The 23704-nt window shown below is 35.6% G+C and overlaps 1 protein-coding gene across 4 annotated transcripts in view; it reads right to left on the minus strand.

Moving 5' to 3' along the window:
* Positions 1 to 23704, minus strand: part of LOC145688102 (cyclin-D-binding Myb-like transcription factor 1) — a 117429-nt gene that overhangs the window by 26084 nt on the left and 67641 nt on the right. For 3 of the 4 annotated variants that reach the window (XM_081761841.1, XM_081761840.1, XM_081761842.1), the window contains exons 4-7: positions 18135 to 18289; positions 14457 to 14639; positions 8999 to 9126; positions 7421 to 7593 (exon numbers count right to left, since the gene is read on the minus strand). In XM_081761841.1, the coding sequence (XP_081617967.1) occupies positions 7421 to 7593; positions 8999 to 9126; positions 14457 to 14639; positions 18135 to 18289 (639 nt within the window). The remainder of the gene's footprint in view (positions 1 to 7420; positions 7594 to 8998; positions 9127 to 14456; positions 14640 to 18134; positions 18290 to 23704) is intronic. The other variant, XM_081761843.1, reaches the window with a different exon arrangement.

Raw genomic sequence — 23704 nt, forward strand, 5'->3', positions numbered from 1 at the left:
TTCTTACGGCTAGCCCCAACTAGTGAAGTCCCAGGTTCATAAACCTAGTGCGCTAAAAAGTTATATACGCGCCCTCCAATATCAGTATTCAACTGTGGAGACCTTCTTTTCGTTTATTTACTGAAGATTCACCTTTACGCTGCAGGACTGTTCAGCGTAACAACTGGATTCATCGTGGGACGATCCAGACAACTTTCCCCCAGTGCTAACCCCCCAAGTGTGTCAATGTTGTGTGAGAAGCATTTGTAGTGATATCTGAATTATAATCATATATATATAAAGGGCTATATTGCCCGAAAAGGGCAAAGCCTGATTTCAGCGACTAAAATTGTTATACATCCTCAGTGTTCAGTGTTGTGTCCATTCCTCTTTGCTATTTTTTTATAAAATAGTGTTCTAATAAATAAGTATAGTGTTATTTAATCCAGTGTGTTTTCGTTGTTTGTATGAGTGATGTTTGTGTGCGTTATGGTCTGGATGACCGTCTGATCGTCCGTGAGGTTTTCGAGACGAGACACCCGAACCTCTCGGCGCCTACTGCGAATCTCATTATTGAGACCGACGAGCGATTTGGAAACAGTTTGCAACCTTTTCTTGGAGAGGTCCTTCATCGTCCTGTCCAGGTAAGTTAAAGTATCAGGAGTATACTTATTGGTAGTACCACGAGCCACGGACAGCGACCAGATTACACGGAGTGGTTACAAATAAAAAGCCGCCCGAACAGCGACACGAACTCAGGACGGTTACAAATAAATGGAAGCCCGAACAGTGATTCGAACGCTGGGCGATTACAAATAAATGACGCCCGAACTACCGACCCGAATCGAGACCGTTGGTGCTCGAATACTCATAAGATAAATGTTTTAATATATCACTTCTTTTCCAGCATAGAACTAGTAATCTGAAAAAAAAAAAAAAAAAAAAAAAAAAAAAAATTCTCTTTCAGGTGATTTTAATAATATGTTTTGTGATAGCATATTTTATTCTAATTGTATGTTTTAAGCTTTATCTTGTTCAAGATGGCATACAACAAAGCAGATTTGTTTACTAAGATAGCTTCAGTTTTTCAAAAGCATTTTGCTAGGTTAGAACGAAAACTAGATAAAAATAATGAAAGAATTGAGAGATACATAAAGGAAAGTAAAGTTGATTTTAAAGAGACTTTTGCTGAGGTAAAGAGCGAATTAGGGCAAAAGATAGACGATTTACGGGACGTATTTCGTGAAAATAGTCAGCAAACAGTAAATACTGAAAACAGCCAAGAAACAGAGAGCGCTGAAAACAAAACACCGGAATGCGAACCCGAGTTACAGTCAGATGTTCCTACTGGATACGAAACACCGGAAATTGAACCTCAGTTAGCGACTGATATTCCTAGTGTAAATAAAACATTGGAATTGAAACCTGAGCTAGAAACTAATACTCCTAATGAAAAGGAAACGCAGGAATCTGAACTCCAACCAGAGACAGGTAGTCTAAACCAACCTCGTAAGAAATCTGACAATGATTTTATTCATTCAGAATCTAACAACATCCCTAATAGTAGTAGTAGTAGTAGTAGTAGTGACAATTGCGAACATATGATTGTACACGACAGAGGTCGTAAGCGCACAAGAATAACTACCACTAACCACAGAGTGAAAGAGCACAAACGAGGTTACAGTTATAGCAATAGGCAAAGATACGCAGACCGGAGCGTAAACAATACGAAATTTAAAGGGAATCAGAACCAAGACCGCACTCGAGAAGGCAGTAACAGAAACAGAAGGAGTCGTAAATCACGGCCACGTAACCTGAGTTATCACATACTAGACAGAAACCGCAATTTGTGTGACATTAAGCATAGATTTGTACATAGAGATAACCGCTGTAGGAATAGACGAACAAACCGTAATTATCAAAGTAGAAACAGTAATCATAGAAAAAAAAGGGGTAACCAAGATTTTGTGTGTTGATACGAATTTTCTTTCAGGAAAGCAACGCATTTCTTTTAATCTTTCTTTTAACTGTTCGGCGATAAACATGTATTCATTTTTTTTTCCCTTTTTGCTTTTAGTTTTTGATCGAAACACCTGGATACGAAAAGAAGAACTACGCATTTCTTTTAAAATTCATTTTTGCTTCTAGCTTTTAACTGTTCAGCAAAGAGCAGATAACACGTTATTCTTTCTTTATTTTGATAAGATAGTCGCTGCATTTTTGACCACCTGTGTTTATTTTTACGAATAACGGGTGATACACAGCTGATTAATTCTTTTCCTCCTTTTGTCTTTGCTCCGTGTAGCACTTCATACCTCAGTCAGCTGTGCATTTGTGTTGCAAACCTTATCAATGACTTACTATTAGTTTAATGTCATTAATTTTTTTCTTGTTTTCATTTCAGATGTTTGAATTTAGATTTTTTAGTAAATAATTAACGTAGGGGAATTGCATTTTAAAAGCAATTTGAAATCTTGGCGCGATTTCCGTACCCCCAGCTAGTGGGAAGATGTTTTGGCGTTATAATATATTTTATTAAATGTTTTAAATTTTAAATTCCTTTTTAGGATCCCTTCCCACTTTCGAAATTCTTAAATATGCTATTACATGTTATTTACAATTAATGTTTGATTTTCTTTTAGAAAAAAAAAAAGAATAATGTATCCAGATGCGCAGAATCAGAAAAATTTTAGTTGTTACTTATATATATAGTTGTATGTTTATAAATAAAATTTAGTATGTAATCACATACGTAGGGGAACCGTACTTATCTGAAAACGGTTTGAAATCTTGGCGCGATTTCCGTACCCCCAGCTAGTGGGAAGATGTTTTGGCGTTATAATATTTTTTATTGTGTTTTAAAATTAAAAAAAAAAAATCTTTTTAGGATCCCTTCCCACTTTCGAAAATCTTAAATATGTTATTACATGTTATTTACAATTAATGTTCAATTTTCTTTTCAGAATTAAAAAAAAAAAAAAAATGATCGATATGCTCAGGATGAGAAAATTTTTAGTTGTTAGCTATGTATGTATTTCTGTATTTGTAAATGAAACTTAGTACGTAATCTCATGCGTAGAACATGGAATTTTACAATTATCAATGTTATTTTTTCAGTGTTAATCTTAGATTTTCGTATTCATTTTAATAGTAACCCGTAACTAAGTATGTGTATTCTTAGATAAGATTTTTTCAGCATGTTTTATTGTTTAGTAATATCCCAGCAAATATTTTAGCGTTTATGAATCGTAACTAAATTGTGTATTTGTATGCTAAGGTGTTGTAATTTTTTTTAATAATTTTCAGAAAATTATATATTAGTCACAGTATGTCCCAAAACTATTTGGAATTTATTAGTAAAATTGTTTTTGTTATGGAGGATTTTTTAAATCAACATGGCCAAAGGTTTTGGAATATAAATCTTTAGGTTTCAGCCATACTGCAAATGACGGATGATTTTCTTCAAAAATCGACATGGCCCATTATTTATGAGGTTTCAGCCGTCTCTGAGATATTGAAATAGATATTGAAAAATAAACTTATTTTCTTTCTTTCCAACAGCATGAAGCCATAATGATTTATGAAAATTATTTTCTGTCAATTATTTTGTATGCTCGATGACTTTAAATTTTAATATGTTAATAATACCAGTTTGAATATTTTGTAGCGAAGATGCCTAAGAAAGTTTAACTGTCGTGGAGTGACATAACTGTTTTGTAGGGAATTTAATTGGATGTTTCAGACCGACCAGAAAGTTGTAATGTCCTTGACTATATTCTTGTTTGTATCTCATGTTTTTCTTTAATAGGTCTCATGTGTTTTGTCTTATAAAAACATATTTTACGGTGCTACGAGAGCATTTGTATTTTGTGTGTTTACACATCTTTTCTAGGTGGAAGACGTATATTATGTTCCAGGGAACATACGCGTAGTTTACTGAATATTAATGTTTATATTTCAGTTTTGTGCAGAAACATTTTGTAAGTGCCTATGGTTGCAGGCCTTTCCTCGTTTCTAATTTTGCCTCGCAGGTGTCGATGGCATATTTTGTATGTAAGTACGTGTAGTATTACACATTTTCCCACCTATGGTTTTGGTCAATTCATGGCGTAATGACCATTTATTTTCAGGAATGTTTGGACTAGTGAGTCAACTTCCTTGATTCAGACCTTTGAGAAACTTGGATCAACACCGTATAGTTTTCAACGCTGCATTAATATTTTTTTTGCAGATAATACCCACATTTTCTGGTAACCCTACAATGTTTACGTTTATGGAAGTGAACAACAAAAATTATTCTAGGCATAAGCTAATAACAACTTTGTTTCAGAACGAAACCATTTGTTGTATTGAGCATTATTGAATTAAAGTCTCGATTTTCACGACGAGCAGATGGCATTTGATCTTATGGCGTGCCGAATTTTCTTCATACATGTCAGCGAAATCACGATCTTTTCTTTGATATGCAGAATCATGCTTATTTCTTGGAATTACTATGAACGTCAATTCTGACACTTAAGTTTATTTTTTTTATTTTTGAAAAACGATTTTTCGTTCTTTTCTGCCAAACAGCACGAGGCACAGTTAAAAAAAAAAAAAAAAAAAAAAAAAAGGACATACAGGTTAAAACCTTATTTTTGTTTGTATATTGTCAGTTTATCATGTGTTTACATTTCCATTCATTTTACTTTTTCAATGATTTTCATATTTTTCAAATATATCACAGTAATATCGAAACTTTAACAATAATTTTAATATTTTAGTACCTTTAACATGTTTTGCTATTTGCTTATTCATTCACATTTTGATATTTTAAATACAGATATCAGTATATTTACTAATTTTTATTGAGATATTTAATAATTCTTTAAGTCGATGTTTTCATGAATAGTTATTGAGTGTGTATATTTATTTCATATTATACAAAATAAAGTGATCGAAACTGAACACTTAAACATTTTACGAAAAGAATTTATTAGTGTTTAAAAAAAAAGGCATTTAAATAGCCTTATAACGTATTTACTTCATATTATATCAAATAAAGTGATCGAAACGGAACACTTAAACATTTTACGGAAAGTATTTGTTTTTTTTTTTTTTTTTTTTTTTAATAATAAGAATTTTAATAGCCCTACAAACGCTTTTTGCGCTTTTTTAGTGCAGTTATCATACAGGTGTTGTAACCGTACTTCGTTTCTCACACCAGTGTTTAAAAAAAAAAAAAAAACTCCCCTTCTCCCCTCATCAACTCATCGTTGGAGAACCATGGAGGATACTCACACAGGAAGACAGCATGGTTTCAATATGTGAAGAAACGGAAGATAAGGAAACCCAACTGCACCAATTGTTCAAGAGGATCTTATTACCTTATGGAACACTTGGATTGGACATTGCTCATGCAGGAACCTCATATTTTGTAGTGAGTGGACAAGTTTTCAACTATTTTAAATAGCCCTTTTTCAGGTGAAAAACCAATCATCGTCTATGCACGTAAGTCTCACACCATATCACAGTGTTGCCAACTAACTGATTTCAAATTTTTGGTGAAAAACCTAATTTTATTCATATTTCGTCATACGGCCAAGGGTTCTCAACCTGTCTACGTGTGCACTTGACAGGTCGTTCCACGTTTCAGACGCCATATATAACAGCTACCAGGTTATAGAAGGATTTTTTGTGGACACACTGTATATTTCGTAAAGACTGTGATCATTATTTTCGATTTATACTTTATTCTGCAACGCACATAAGTTCTTTCTTCGGTGGGAATTGCTTCTTTCCCACACAATTGGACAAAGAAGTCTTTCATCATTTTTTCATATATATATTTAAAACATTGATTTTGCTGAGAACATTTCAGTTAGTGACTAACCATTTCAGTGTTTCTCCCTGACTTATTATATGCACAGTATATATTCTATAGTTATTGGGAACTGAAGTAAGTGTTTTCTTTAATCGCTTATGGAAACATTATAATAGATTAGAGAAATACGGGCTGACCAGATGTTCCAGCAACCAAAGTGGCACCAACTGCGTTGTTCTGCAGTCCGTTATCTGTACTTTCTCACGCCAAAGTTATTGCCGTGTCTAGTGCATTATAGGCAGTTGACTAAAATTAACATAAATTGTTTTCCATATTCTGTTTGTATGTGCATACAGATGAGTTCACTGAGTGAATTTTGAAATGAACTGCCAACACTTTTCCGTTGACCATTGCAACCCGTAGCTTGAGCTTGGATGCTCGAGGAGTTCGACTCCAGGTCTGGAAGCCGTAACCACGCATATCGCGTCGAGCTTCTAATGTAACTTTTTGTAAAGGGGCACAAGCTATTTAGCCGATGAAGGACGATTTCTTACGGCTAGCCCCAACTAGTGAAGTCCCAGGTTCATAAACCTAGTGCGCTAAAAAGTTATATACGCGCCCTCCAATATCAGTATTCAACTGTGGAGACCTTCTTTTCGTTTATTTACTTAAGATTCACCTTTACGCTGCAGGACTGTTCAGCGTAACAACTGGATTCATCGTGGGACGATCCAGACAACTTTCCCCCAGTGCTAACCCCCCAAGTGTGTCAATGGTGTGTGAGAAGCATTTGTAGTGATATCTGAATTATAATCATATATATATATAAAGGGTTATATTGCCCGAAAAGGGCAAAGCCTGATTTCAGCGACTAAAATTGTTATACATCCTCAGTGTTCAGTGTTGTGTCCATTCCTCTTTGCTATTTTTTTTTATAAAATAGTGTTCTAATAAATAAGTATAGTGTTATTTAATCCAGTGTGTTTTCGTTGTTTGTATGAGTGATGTTTGTGTGCGTTATGGTCTGGATGACCGTCTGATCGTCCGTGAGGTTTTCGGGACGAGACACCCGAACCTCTCGGCGCCTAATGCTCATCTCATTATTGAGACCGACGAGCGATTTGGAAACAGTTTGTAACCTTTTCTTGGAGAGGTCCTTCATCGTCCTGTCCAGGTAAGTTAAAGTATCAGGAGTATACTTATTGGTAGTACCACGAGCCACGGACAGCGACCAGATTACACGGAGTGGTTACAAATAAAAAGCCGCCCGAACAGCGACACGAACTCAGGACGGTTACAAATAAATGGAAGCCCGAACAGTGATTCGAACGCTGGGCGATTACAATAACACACACGTAACGTTAAGTGTTTATAGTGACTCTTTTTACTATTTTGTTATAAGTAGTAATTAATTTCCATTCCCATTACCTGATTCCTTTGTTCTAACTCTCTCTCTTTTATATGAGAAACGAAAGAAATGTATATGAAAAATGTTTAACATTTTCTTCCTTTCTATTTCTTCTAATCTCTATCCGATGAAGCGACAAGCAAAGTAGTTTAAAGTGTATCTTCCTTAGTGTGTAATATATACATGTATGTGTTAGTTGAATTTGAAAAGTATATGTTTACTTTCCTTACCTGTGTTGCAGTTTTCTTTCATTAATCTACATCTATCTCTTATTGATGATGCCGATCGTCCTAAAGCAACACCAATTTTTTGCCAGTCATTGCCATGCTTCGCTCTTAGTTCCCGCAGTTTTTGCAGTTCACTCTGATTATATTTGCCAATGTGATTCTTATTGTCATACATCCTAAAGAAAATCGAAGACAAAAGAAACAATGACTTCTCCAAGAAATGCACTGTATGTTACCAATCTAAACTCCAGTAAATGTACCGAGGCATTTACTTACATATAAGATCACATGAAATTAAACCCTTAAGAGTAGTCTCACATTATGCCTTGTAAGTTATAGATGATAAAAATACACGTGAATGATGAAAGAGGCGATGAAATACCCCACCCTTTCCCAGAAAAAAGTACCCTGAGAAAAAACAGCACGATATTCGCCATATGGGTTTGGATTGAACCTCCATACCAGAATTGAGACACTGTACCAATTTACAAACTAGTACAATAGAAAGACTACGTACGGCAATAATGCTTCAAGTTGTTCGAGAATAAAATTATATTCATATTGTACAAACAGTAAATGCTGCAGCTGGCATCAGCTACAAGATCTGCTTTTGTATCCCTTTCTATTTGCTACCCTTACTAGATAAACACAAGATCCAAAATCGGGTCAAAGTTGAAATCTTGTTTCCTAATATATAGTATATGCATTAGCTATTTAATATGCCAATAAATAAAATAAAAATAAAATGAAACGTTAGATTTGACTGTCAGCGAACACGTTTAGGCAATACAAATAAAAAGACGTTTGGATAGATACATGAACTGCCCAAAGTTACCTATCAAATTCCTACGATACCTTTCTACCAATATCAACAATAATTAAGGATGAAAAGGGTTCGTATACTTTGTAAGTGCTTTCCAACACTATGAAAGTAAATTGTGTTTATATGGTTATCATAAATATTTGTACCAATAAAGTATGCTAAATACTTCATCTTTAAGAGCACAAAATAAAAAAAAAAAAAAGAAAAATATGCAATTCACAAGATACATCAGTTTGTTAAATCTATTTCTCAACCTATAATAGAAACGTAGTACTAACCAAGTTTTTGTTTTTTTTTTTTTATTTATTTACAACTTATTTTGACAGTGATGGCTGTATTATTTTGAAGGTAATAAAGCATTATTCCCTGAAAATTCACACCTTCAAATACATACAAGATAAGACAATTTCAACTTCTATACGAAAATATTATACTCAAAATTCAAACGTGCTCACGGTACGTTAGGTGCTCTTAGTCTTTAAAAGCCATTAAGGAAATCTTGTTAATTTATAGCTCAATTATGCTCAGTGAATATTGTTGTGAAGTATTAATCTAAGTAGTATACTCTACTAACATGAATTCCAGATTTGTCTCTTTCAAAAAAATAGCACACATTATGTTGACTTGCAGTAATATCGTTACTAAATCTGTAAACAATAAGATTTTACATTTTCTGCTAAGAAAGTATCTCAAACAAGTTTTATAGTTACAATGGTATTTACAAAGGACAGCTTAATACCTTTATTAACACTTCTTACCTAATCACTCTTCTATAAACAGAAAACAAAGGTCTGTTAATTCCCTTGGCTACTATCCTATAGAAATCTTTCCTTTGATCTTTACTCATCTCAAAGATAATTTCTGCTGGATCTATCAAGCCGTGTTCCTGAAACAAAAATAAGTATTTCTATGAGAATATGTTATACTAATATCCATTTTTTTTTTAAAAAAAAGTACACCTCACGGAGTGGAAAGTTGAGTCTGGGTTTTCTATTTGGAGGAACTGTTGGTGTTACGACATGCTGCGTGCAAAGTTTGAAGTCACGATTCGAAGAATGGAGATACAGACTGCTATTAGTGAAGAACGGAGATACAGCTGTTAGTCATTTTTCTGCATCAAATTCTCTATGGATTCCAACTATGCAAACACCTCACGTCTACCACCTTTAACTATCTTTCCTAACCCTTTCTAACCATCAACATTCCACACCTTTGTGCCTATCTTTCAACACTCTTTCCTATCGGATGTTTTCCATCTTTTAATTCAGTGAGAAAAATGCCTTATCGTTGATGAATGAAACAGACAAAATGACAATAATGCTTCCTTCAATCTCTCGTTTTCGAAAATCCCAAATTCACCATGGTACAAGTTTCTGAAAAGTACATCGATCTGTTATAACCCTTAGGTGTGTACTCCTTCAGATCTTACAAAATCTAGTATAGTATTTTAAGGATACTACATTAATTCTTGCTTCTGACTAGGATATGGATTTGTTTAAGAATTTTATATACTTGAATCATTTCTGCATTTCCAACTCAAATCTTTTTTTTTTTTTTTTTTTTTTTAATAAATACATTAACTAGATCAATTCTAAACGGTTGTATAGTGTTCTGTCCTGATAGTTTCGAAAAATGAAATCTGAGTTTTACGTTCCACGGTTATGCCGGTTAGGCTAAAGGAGACGGTGACGATGAGTAATGAATGAAATGGTGGAATTAAGAAAGTGGGAGGAAACGGGAGAACCCCGAGAAAACCCACGCACACGGTGTTTGTCCACCACCAGGTTCACTTGGCGGGGGCTGGGATCGAACCCGGGACCCCAAGCACCAGAGGTGAAAGCTCTACCATTGAGCCACCGCAGCTCCCTTGATAGTTTCAAAATGATTGTTATCGCGATAAATGGACAAATGTGCATTTCTTAGATGTGTTTACTCTAACCACTCATTCTACAGTATAATTCTCATTTTCTCAACTCATAAAAAGTTTATCGTGTAGAAGTGTTTGTAAAGAGTTCCACATGATGCATGTATTTTTCAATAAATTTGATCTTCTAACGTTTCATCACCATATTTTATAACAACTTTCGGATTTGAGAATAAAACTTCGCATACTGGCATTATGCGCAGTGTTCTATTGTTTGCGTTGACGAAGATTTGTACTCTGTTAGATTTTCCTTGTGTTTTAATCCTAACTTATATATTCCAGAAACTATTTACTATAAAACACAACAAGAGAAAGTTCCAGGTATGTACTGTTAATTCTGGAATCTAAATACGGAACTTTTGCTACTAACACATCAATTCGACTTCTCTCTCTCGTCAGAAAGGATGAGAATCGATTTCTCATTTTCTATAAAATTTACAATTACAATGTATATAACGACCTTTTAGCCCCGGATTTTTTATATATCCGGTATATAAAGGAGTAAATCACCGATTCCTCCCGAACAACTATGCATAGACTCTTGAAATATTGTGGAAACATTCCATTTACAACCTAGGCTGTAGATATGACGGAGTTTTGTGAAATATGTATCCTAAGGGGAAATGGGGTTGAATTACTTTTTTTTTTTTTTTTTTAAACCATACACCAGATCTCCGAAACTTTTAGACGCAAAAATTCGAAATTTTGTGTAAGTGTTCCCCTCGCAACCTAGGCTCCAAATAAGGTGACACTTTCCGGAATTGAATGTCCTAAGAGGGGACGGAGGGCTTAAATATATATTTATTTATTTGCTGCTCGCCATCTCTGTAACTATAAGAATCTTGAAATTTTGTATAAATACTCTCCTTGTATCGTAGGCTGTAATAAGACTAGGTTTGATTAATTATACATCTTAAGGGGAGGATGAGGGCTTTATTTTTTATATTATTATTATTATTATTATTATTATTATTGTCAGTTTCCAGATTTCTAAAACTATAAGGCCTACTATTTTAAAAGTTTGGCATAAATGTTCTCCTTGCACTCTAAGCTGTAAAAAAGACTATCTTTTCTTTTTCGATCACCAGATCTCCGAAATTCTTAAGCGTATAACGCTGAATTTGGTATAAAATTCCTACTTGCAGCCAAGGCTGCATATAAGACGAAATTTCGGGAATTGCGTATTCTACGGGGAAATGGAAGGCTTCACTATTTTTGTCGTTCGCTAGATCTTGGAAACTATAATGTCAACAGCTTTAAAATTTTGGTATAAATATTCTCCTTGCACCCCAAGCAGTAAAAAAAGATTAAACATTTGACAATTGCATAAGTTAAGCGGGGATAGAATGGTTGGAATGATTTTTTGCCGTCCACTAGATCTTCAAAGCTTTTAAGCGTACAACCCTGAATTTTGCCTAAAATTTCCCTTTATACCCTAGATTACAGATATGACGGGGTTTTGCGAAATACAACTCCAAAGAGTGGGGTACTTGAATGATTTTTTGCCGTTCGCCAGATGTACCAAAATGTCAGGTGTAGAACGTTGAAAATTTGTATAATGTTCTTGCATCCTAGGATCTAAACTAGACGGAATTTCGCAAATGCGAACCGTAAAAAAGGAAGGGAAGTGCTTTTCTTTTCTCCAGATCACTTGCATTGGATATCGAAGACAAAGAGGAATGGAACGAACGAGAGGAAGTGATGAAAAAGATTATCCGTGGTAACACACGGAGGTAAACGCTAGTTAATTGTAAGAGAATATGCATTTTATCGTTTTCGAAAATTCTGCTTCTAAAGGGGGAAAATTTTATAATACTCCCCCTTTTCTGATTTATAACATGCCCAGTGTAGGTATTCATTTAAGTTCGGAAGTGTGAAATTTAGTACACAATCTCTTCGTTAAATATGACCAAACACATGTTTCTGAGTTTTCAAAAATTTTAGTAGTGGAAAGAGGAACGGGCTATTTCTACAATATTTAAGTTTCCTTTTCATATTTATTGCACCTTATTCTTTTCGTGTCAATAACAGGCACTTCTGCTAGTTGTTAGAATAAAAACAAGAGAGATACTATTACTTCATTGAGTAAATTGTTTTGTTTTGACAATATAGTTATAAAACCTATTTGCAATAAAATAAAATAAAATAAAATAAAAGTATTCTAGTGTAAGAGGAAAACGTGAGTGAGTGTCATACACACAATAAATCTCATATTTTACTATGTCAAGCGACGGCAAGAAATTTAGGAGAGGAAAGCTTATTTGACTACCTCCACTTCATCAGTTTTTCATACTTTTTTTAAAGGTATACTACTGTCTTGTATAGCTTTATTGAATACAGAACGAACAAGAAATCTAAAATTGTGGCACGAATTCGACTATGTGGACTTTCTAAAAAATCACCAATTAACGAAAATATGGAGGGCAAATTTTTATCATCAGTTCAACACATTTGATCACTAGAATTCTAAATTTTAATCTGCCTCAAATTCCTTGGTGTGATTACACTTTAGCACAAATCGAAGTAATATTACATCAGAGTAAGCATGCACTTACACTTGTAAAGAAGTGACAAAAATTTGAACGAAGGATCTACAGCATGGACTATTTACCTTGAAACTCCCTTACGAATTTTAAACTAAAACAAAACGCTAAAATATTGCAAAATTCAAACATCTACAGGGGAGCACTGTTTAACATATTCTGCAATAGAACCAGATTATCCCTGTTGCCAACCAAACATAAAGCGCTTTTTTTTTTTTTTTTTTTTTTCAAATGGCATTACTTTATTACTAATTTCAAATCTACATATTAAACGAAAACTTACACTACCACCTTATTATTTTGTATTACAAACTACGGATGCTGTGGTACCATAAACATCAACAAACATCCTAATTTTAGAGGCATCTACAATAGTAATAGCGCAAGTGAGACGGACGTGACAATGGATATCGAAAGTGGCTTATTGTTAAATACTATGACGAATTTATAATGAACAGAAACGAAATTGCAAGCAATTGAAAACCTGTTCCTCTTATAAAGATTTTATTTCAAAAAACTACTTAGTAAGTATGATATACAATCATATAGATGGTTTCCAATAAACGTAAGGATCATAATACTGTTCACAGCAATTCATATCTCAAACCGTTCCTGAGACAAAATGAGCATTGTGAACTCTATATTATGCAATTATGATAACTTCTTGTAATTGTAACTACAGAAAACTATTGTTGTAATATTACAAAAACAAAGAACAACAATAATTAATTTAAAAAGTTTCCACAAATATGCTATTTGAAGCAGTGTAGCAACCTCTGCCCGTATTTTCCGTATCTCCAGAAAGGTTTGAGATATCAAATAGGTATAAACGGCGTTATGATGTTTAAACCTATAGAAAACTATGTGTGATTGGATATGGTATTTATCTAAACACTTTTTTTTTTTTTTTTTTTTTTTAACAAAGCCATTTGAAAAATAATAAATTTTCAATCATCCCTAACCTTCTTCCTATTTACCCGAAATACATCATATTGTCAGCGTATAGTATTAGGCACTAAGGTACTTCGGTTACTCATTCCTTCGTTTATCTATCTCTTTGCATTATTATTGTTCTAGACGCCTCCAAAGTTTGAATATTTGTGATACTGTAGCGCTCTTGGTTTGTAACACTGAATAATGTATGTGGTATTGTAAAGCTTTTGTTTAACATGTAGATTTTAAACAGGAAAAATACTATTAATCTGATGATACTGCAGTATATGTCAAACAATGTCCCACTAACGATGTTTACATCCTGTAAAATTTTAGCGTTTTCAATCTATAGTCTAAATATGCGTTTCAAGATAAATGGTCTACCTTACATACGTACACTCATGTCCAAAATGATTGTCGCATATCTATAACTGTCTTCTTGTAAGAATATAATTTGATATTGTTTTTGCAGGGTACTTTTAATACTGATACTATGTATATAATCGGGAAATGTACATTTGTAGTAAATTTCATAGCAAAAGGATTATAAATACGAAAATTAGAATGAGCAAAACAAAATGTTGCTAAATGGAAAAGAAAGATTTATTTTTGTTTTATTGTTCTTATTTACTGCTCTTTTGACATGAAATTTTCCACATACATGTCTTTACCGATTATACACGTACTAACCTTATAAGAAATACTGGGCAAATTCGTTATCAAATTAAATTCCTACAACAACATATTTATAGACATGCGACAATAATTTTGGACATGAGTGTACATATTACTCGACCACGGTGAAATATAAAGTACCTCGCAATATTTGGCAATGTTTTGCTGCAGCAACTCTATCTCGTCTTTGCTCCACATGCCTTGTTTCCATGTATGACCTTTATTTTGAAGACTGGTCTTGTCTTCTCGACTCGTAAACCAATTTTGATTAACTGTTGCCACATTTTCATCATTTCCACTTCTTGGACAAAGGACATCTCCCTCCTAGAAATAAGTAAAACAAAAGTTAAGTCTACAGTACACAGTAACTAAATATGCATGGCTTTAAATAACAACATATATTACAAGAGAGGCATATAAATAAACTTTAGAATAATATCCTTTTATTGTGATAATGAAGAATATAATAATATAGTTTGTGCACGATAAAGTTTGAAGAAGGATGAGTATAAAGGATACTAAATTTGTCCATCATAAAATTCAAATAGCAGCAGCTGGCACCTAATAAATAATCTATATGCAAACATTGCAGAAAATTTGCGCGAAGCACTGGTAAACATTCGAAATTATTCTTCCGCCACATGGTTATGCCTTTATTTTACGCTTCTGATATCTAACGATCGAGGAATAATACCAAACAATTACTGGAATGAGAAAATGGAAGAGAAAGTAGCTAGTGTGTTCAATAACAAATACAAGGGGATATTATGTGATTGAGGCCAAACTTCCGACTCCGGGAGACACGGTGGCTCAGTGGTAGAGCGCTTACCTCTGGTTCGTTGGGTCCCTGGTTCGATCCCCGACCAAATAAGCTTGTGGTGGATAACATCGTGCCCATGGGTTTTCGCGGGGTACTCCCGTTTCTTCCCACTTTCTCATTCCACCAATTCTTCCATCATCATTCATTTCCATTAATCATCGTCTCCCTTAGCCTAAAGGGCATAATTGTGGGACGTTTAACTGAAATATTTCATTTCATTTCAAACTTTCGACTCTCAACTTAAAAGCTGAGTGCTCTACCAACTGATTCAGCACAAGCTCTACGTCATTTCCATAGTTTATGAAGATATTGAGGGAAGAATAATAGAAATGTGAATCTCTTGTCTACAATGACATATCCAAAGCAAGAGTATTATTTCTAATAATACACTGGTGGAAACAAACTTAAGAATAACCCACATACAGCGTCTTATTCAAACAAAATTCGAACCATAGAATGTGTATCCGTTGAGATCGTGTTGCTAGTAGTTTAGAGGTTGTCGGACAATACGATAAATGTTATTGAGTGACTGCAGCGCCGAATTCGTTATGTATGGCTCACAGGCTGTATCTGTGAAATACAAAGGCGATATCAGAGTACGAATATTTTTGTGGGTCAGTTGGTCGTTCCGCAGAATAGCTGTTCGCATGGTCGTGGCGTGGCGATAGTATATCAATATTTCGCAATAGGAAGTAGAGAGTTTTTACACAGATGAGGCCCTCAGAGCCCTTGCAACGTACAGTGAAGATCTGCACAGAAGAATCATTCGGGCGGCCTTAACTGAGAGGACGGTGTCCGTCAGTGTAGTCAGAGCCACAGCGGTCCCACATGTGAGTAAACGAACACTTGAACAATTTACTGTTCGAGTCAAGTTTATGTTCCAGCCTTCCTCTTGCATGACTATCCCAGACTTTTGCACATCGCCAAAAAGTCTTCAGTGGGTTTGAGAGAGACTTCAGCGGCGAGAGTAGTTTGTGTCTGACACAGTGGTGACTATGTGTTATATGTGAAGATGGGCCTAAAAATCTAGCGTGTTCCCATTTGCCATACAGAATCTTCACCTAGTATTCTGGAATGGGGGACAAACTACACATCCAGCTTACCTCTGGTCTTCGTTCGGGAGAGTATGTGTAGTACGTCGTCAACCTTGTCCTCCGACCTTATTTGGATACACTACGGGACAATATCTTCTCGCAGAATATAAGTCGCTTCATGATACTGTCAGGACACTAACGTTCTCCACTAACGAGAGAAGGGTGTGATGTCATTCAGAGACAACTGCACCAAATTTGGTGTAGGAGTAGGTAATTGGAATAGAAAAGAACGCATGGAAGCATTCGTTTTGCAAGCGTTCGAAATCAGAAATAATGGGCCCTACAGTTCTGGAGAAGTATGGCCTGTCAATCAGATATTGATGGGATGGAGCCTTTGCTTGCTGTTGCTAAATTGAGAAATTTTTCTCAAATATTGCGGACTTTCCTTAAAAAAAACAGTGAATCAATGGCGTTTCTGGTTGCCAGTGAACCCACCGTATAAAATGGCCACTGAGTTTTTAATCATGCAATCATCTTTTTGAAATATAAAATCGGTCATTTAGGCCGTCATGTTGGAAATTATTGTTATTTTGACAAATTACTTTCTTAATATCAACTTAATATACATGCCAAAATCTATCACTTTAGTAATTTCTTCTAATTGTTCGGAAACTTTAGTCTGTCTTAACTACTTTATTTTCCCTTGATATCACTTACACTTATAACTGTCCATTTGGACTCAGATCTTCACAGTACATATTCCACACACATGTACTATGTAAGATTGATTCATGGTCGTCGACGTCCCAGAGCTCTATGTTTCCGTCTTTATGTTCTACACCAGTTGATGTAACCTGGTGTCGCATGTACAGGCCTTGCACATGCCTGTCCATTTAAACACTAATACTGTTCTCTGAACTGTTTTGTTTATAATGCAATAGTTACACAGCACGCGCTAAAATTCTGATGTGCACAAGTCTACTCTTCCAGATCTGTTTATACCTCCCTACCACAAATCAATTAGCATCTTGATGGCTGAGTAAGCCTCAACGTTCTATTGACAAGTTCTGAAGTACAAGTCGCAGATGCCAGCTTCGTCTTTGACATTGATTTATTTTCTGTATATATATTTTCTTTATTTTCTTAATATCATTTCATTAGGCTAACTAGTGATGCATACCCAATGGACAAGAGATAAGGTGGGTAATGATAAGGCCAGTTGATAGATCTAGTATCCCGCCATTCGCCTGGTGGGACTGAAGACGGACATCGGCGCATTTTCTGTGTAGATCATCTTTTCTGTTTTCATTCTATTTTATTTAACTTCTTCTGCATTGGCCAAAACAGCGAGCAAAAGGCTTCGTCCAATCAATATCTGATTGACATGCCATACTTCTTCAGAACTGTACGGCCCATTATTTCTGACTCCGAACGCCTGCGAAACAAATGCTTCCACACGTTCTTTTTTATTCCCATTACCTACTCCTACACCAAATTTGGTGCAATTGTGTCTGAATGACATCACATTCTTCCCTCGTTAGTATACGCCTTCTACTCTGAGCTGCCTAGTTTCCAATCCGAAGCTATATTGAACACGTATGTGACATAATGGGGCTGCGACTGGCCACGAACCGGGCTTCGGCAACGAACATCGCCAACTTACGTCTAGATCTACAGCAAGCGTGAACACAGCCCAGACACATATGTAGCATCTATACTACCGGCTACCTATCTAAGCAACTGCTTGTGTGGCTACTCGAGGTAGATGCACACGCTAGTGCTATTATTAAGGTGACTTCACTGTATAACATGTTCGGAATGCTGCTAGGGGCGCCATGTTGGGACTATTAGAATCATCATCTTGTGTATCAACCCTAGGCTAAATTTGTGAATTCCTACTAGGTGTTCTTAAATGCGTCTTCACCAGTATGCTTATATAACATTTTTGAAACCGGAAATACTTACCTGCTGATGTACCGATGATACAGTCAAGGGTTCTAGTTCAAGTTCTCCATCCGCATTGAGCCTAACAAGCAAGGTTTGGCCGTTATCTTCTACCAGCATTCTTTTAAGAGTTGGTTCAACATTCTCTAGTATTAATCCATCTAGCTGCACAGCTGCTGTAAACACATTTTATAAAAGAAACTAATAGGTAGGGTCTACACTAGATTAATGCATACAAAATCTAATTATGCAAATATAGAAACTATAATTAATCATGACTATATTTTATGGATGATCAACAGAACTTTACATTACGCATGGAAGTAGTTTTTTTTTCTTTCTTTCATTTCTTTCTTGGTGGAAACAGGGTCTAGCGGACAGCTAGTCATGAATCATGTCGTCCTTTTCCCCGTTAACCTTTCTTCCTCAGAAATGGCTTGACCGATTTTGACGAAAAAAATACAAACTTTTTAGTGCTTTACTTTCCAGTGTTGCAGGATCATGAAGAAGAGTAGGATCTGAAGCACCATCTTACTATGTATCTTAGGCCTTTGTAAATTCAACAGGGTTTGAACCTCATGAGAAAAGAAAGTAAATATTCTAGAATGATGCTACTGAGAACATATGGACAACATCTTATATTCACAATATCTAAGTTGCGAAGCTGATGTTTAGCATATTGAATATGATTAAAAATTCATCATCTTCTTACAACTGAACTGTTAATCCTGGAAAATAGTTTCCAATAGTCATTTAACAGTTGGTAATCACTGGACTTTATAGTAAATGTAGTTGAGTTTCATACAATTTTTGTTTGACTTCAAAATAATTACTTATTACCTTGAATACACAATGTTTTTATTTTGTATAATTACTAATATAATGAAACAAATTTGTAATACATAAAACATATCAATGTTGGCCAACATTGTTTCATAGAAAACTTGCTCACTTAGAGGGCGGGGAGATTTGCTTAGTGGTTTTCAAATCCCCTGGGTTTTCTCATTTAGGTTTTTGAAGTTGGAGAGATTTGGCTTGTGCGTGTCAAGAAAACCCGAGGTTTTTCGTCTGGAGAGTTAAATATCTCTGGGTTTTTAAAAATGGAGATATTTGGTCTACAGTGAAAAAACCCAAGGTTTAAATACCTAGCACTTTACTGGGGGAAATTTATCCTACTGGTAGGAGTGTTTTTTTTTTTTTTCCCCAGACGGAATAATTTCCTGTAATCAACCTGGACGAAACAGACCACATCGATTACGTGGGTGATTAAGAACCAGCCACACCAAAGAAATTATACAATACGTGGCAGAGTAGATCCTTTGGCAGTCTACAGCAATGAATAATTTGGAGATCGTTTTGGCTATACCAAAGAAACTTTCCGAGCATTAATGCATTTGATTGAAGAAGATCTACACAAACCAGTACGTAAGCATGACTGCTCCGCAGATTTACAGGTATTGATTACATTACGCATTCTCCACACAGGCACTTTTCAACGAGTTGGTGGTGATTTGGTAAATGTGCATCGCACAACTGCAGAAAAAATATTTCACAGTGTAGTTGGAATTATAGCTAGAAGACGCAGTTCATAAAATGCCTGCAGGAACAGAAGTGCCTGCAGTGAAACTGAAGTTCTATGAGGACTCACAATTCCCTGGTGCAATTGGAGCAATTGATTGCATGCATATTCCAGTTCTGTCTCCCTTTGGTCCAACTGCAGAGTTGTACAGAAACAGGAAAAGGGTACATAGTATCAATACACAGCTAATTTGTGATTCTAATATGAAAATATTAAATAACGTTGCACGTTGGCCTGGCTCCACCCATGATTCAACAGTTTGGAGGAACTGTTCCCTGAGAGTCATAGCCGAAGAAAGAAATCTTCCTGGATTATTAATAGCTGACGGTGGTTATGCTTGTACAAGCTACATGTTAACGCCTGTTCCAAATCCTAAAAACGCTGCAGAAGAAAGATATAAACATGCTCACAGGAAAGCAAGAAACGTTCGCTGGGTTCTATTCGATTAGACAGACAGGGAAAATAATACTTTTCAGTCACATGTACAGCAAGTCGGTGGATTTCAAGAAAAACCCTGGGTATTTCACCCCACAGTTGATAATGAGAAAATCTATTCACTGAAAAACCCCGGGTTTTCGCAAAAATACCTCGGGGGCAAATACCTAGTGTTTTACTAAAAACCAGAGGTGCAAATCTCGCCGCCCAGACAATGGGTGTAATGGAAGGTATACGGCGTATATGCACCTAATATTTTTGTAATGCAGCATATACTCACTTTAAAATCTGAAATGTAATGCAAGCGTATTGTTAAGTTTGAAAATGGTCGAATGTATACTTACCAAAAACTCTAGCAATATATGACTGCAGGGTACCAAAATACAGAGTAAAATATATACGTATATCTTTATGGTTCAGTACATACCTAGGTATATAAATACATACATTAAAGTGGCCAACTTCTTCTCGCTAGAAAGAAGTTCAAACAAAAGTTAAAAAATTGGAAAGGAACTCTTAGAAGTCCTCGAATTAAAGTCTAAGCCTAGAGTCACATCAAGTAACACCAATGCAATAGACTTAATCCTTTTCGTTAGCATGGTAGTAACCTAACATGAAATAAGACTAAATATAAGCAATTAACTATAATGTAGAAAATTGTGAAATATCACGTTCCGGATGATAAGATTTCCAGTAATAGCAATCGTTGTATTATATTTCTAATCGGCATAAAACAGCGAATTCACAGACATGACATTATTCTTATGTAAGTAAATGGATCAATGCATGAATAAAGAATCATGCGTATTATATATATATATATATATATATATATATATATATATATACACATATATATATATATATTTATATAGGATGGTGAAAAACTATTTGAACAGACTTCGAGAGCTGATTCCTGACACCGAAACCAACAAAAAATTCCTCTGGAACTTTGGTCAGTGAGGGATAGTTTCGGCGAGGGATAGTTTCGGTGAGTATGTGTGCGAGGTATTTCCCAAAGGAACTTAGGAATTTCCTATAACCTGGCAAGTAATCCCTACGTTCCTTTGGGGAATACCTCGCACACATCTTGCGGAGGTTTCAAACATACATTCTTCAATCGAGCAGGTATGACTTCCAGTGTCATGCTCTAAACCGCACTCTCTACGTTGCGTTGTTTTTGAATTACAGCCCTCTGAAATTCATTTTCCCACAGTTTCGGCACCTTATTCGCCGAAACTATCCCTCACTGACCAAAGTTCCAAAGGACATTTTTTTACTGGTTTCGGTCTCCCAAAGTTTGTTCAAATAGTTTCTTACCACCCTGTGTATATATATATACACACAGAGAGAGAGAGAGAGAGAGAGAGAGAGAGAGAGAGAGAGAGAGAGAGAGAGAGAGAGAGAGAGAGAGAGAGAAGAGAGATCGATAGATGGATATTAACACAAAACTCAATTTGAGGACTTGTTCTGTAAAATAAACATCATTGCTCATATAAAGAAATTAAAACACAGGCCCTGTTTCCACTGAGACAAATTGATTCAGTACGTTTGGATTCAATGAAATGCCAATCCTTAGCCTTCATAAGAGCTTTACAAATTGCAGACATTTGTTTCATTAATTGATCCAACTTCTGAGAAGCTATGCGACTCCAGTAGCTCTGAAGAGCCTTCCAAAGACCTTCAGTACTCGTTATCATCTATTTACGGACTGTGAGACGGAAGTTCATCTTACAAAAGCTCGATGGGTAACAAATCCGGTGACTGTGGCGACTATTCCATTTGTTGATGGTGTAAGCTGCTTCTTTGGGTTGCAAATAATTACTGTATAGCTTGGAGGAATGTCTGGGATGTTGTACAAAGTTTTTGTCACAGATCCACGTTCCTGATGGAATTCCATGTCTCACTTAAACGTTGTGAAACACATTTTTTGTCCATTATTCCATTAATTCGAAATAAATTATCAACTTGGTAGTCTGTGAAACATCCCCAAACAGTGACGCTACCTTCTACGTGCCTTGATATAGGTCGGAGATAAACGGTCAGATTGAAAGCACTTTTCCGAACGACGACGCACGAACTTCTAGCACTGGAAGGCGACAACTTGGAATTTAGATTCGTCGGTCCAGAGTGTCCTCTCCCATTGTTCATCGTTTCAGTCTTTATTTTACAGGAGTATCTTTTTGTAACGTTTCATGCTTGAGGGAATGGTTTCTTTACCGCAATCCTACCCCCAAGACCATAGATTTGAAGGTGCTGGGCCACAGTATTATTTGATACTGTCTGGAAGTGGCTTTTACATAGTTCTACTGGTTCTTCCGGAGCGGTTAACATATATTCCATTTGCTTGTTTTTCCATTGAACTTGTCCTTAAGAGAAGTTGGGTGACGATCAGTGCGTTTTCGTGTGATATTTACATAACTTTCTGATTACCTTTCAAGAAGCCGGCACATTGCTTCGCCCGATCACTGAGCGATTTTTCGCAGAGAATGACTCTCTTCTCCCAAAATGACCATTTGAACACGTGCTTCTACTCTTAACAGTTTCTCTTCAGCATTTATAGCATTAGCATGTTCTTCACACTATCGCACGTCATAGGTTCGCATCCAATTTTGCCCATATTACCACACGACTGAATAGTGTACACACAACTGTTCATTGAAGTAAAGAGACAACTACTGACAAAGGTTCATACACACCACTAGGTGTCGTTGAAACGACATCAAACAAAGCATGATGTTAGTTGTCTGTCCATTAGTTGTGTGTTTATTGCCAAGCAACTTTCCTCAATAAACTTGTTTCGATGTCAACAAAACCATGAATTTTCGTATCCTTATACGAACAATGTTACTTATTTTCAAAAATGAGTCCAATAAACATGGTTTTGTATGGATATAGTGTCTTTTATTTTGACTGAAAATCAATAGCGTGCTCAGGCTTTTGACAATGATTATATATGTATATATATATATATATATATATATATATATATATATATATATATATATACTTATTACAGACGGGAATACAAACATATCTCCACCTTAGATGCTTTGTTCTTCGTAGTTGCTTTCACTCTGCCTCTCAGTGTCCAATTACGGAAAAGACACGCCTTGACTGAACGGAGTTTCCACCCTTTTACGAGGGTTGTTCAATAGATTCTGCCTCCAACCCTCTAATATTTTTATTGATTGAAATACGTGCATAACTGTACCCTCAAACAAAAGCTTAAATCTTCCGCACTTCACTGACAACAACGCACTCGCAGGATTAGTAGCGGACTACATGAACATCCAGTTAAAACAGCGTGCGACACCCATCAACATCCACTGATTCCAGCTATCTTTCACTGAATTGGTCTAGAAGCATAACTCTTGTTCCTATTTATGATGTGTGCAGCAAAAATGATTTGCATATGAACGTGGTAGTATGGTGGTGGTAGGGGGAGGGGGAGAATGTCAAATTCAATGATTTTTTTCTGCGTGTAACATTTTTTGAGAATATATCCCAAATAAAACGAATTCATTACGCTTTGTATTGCAACAATGGCTACCATTTTTTATATTATTGTCACAAG

The sequence above is a fragment of the Thermobia domestica genome, chromosome 6 (assembly GCF_964235325.1).
Source record: "Thermobia domestica chromosome 6, izTheDome1.hap1.1, whole genome shotgun sequence".
NCBI lineage: Eukaryota > Metazoa > Arthropoda > Insecta > Zygentoma > Lepismatidae > Thermobia > Thermobia domestica.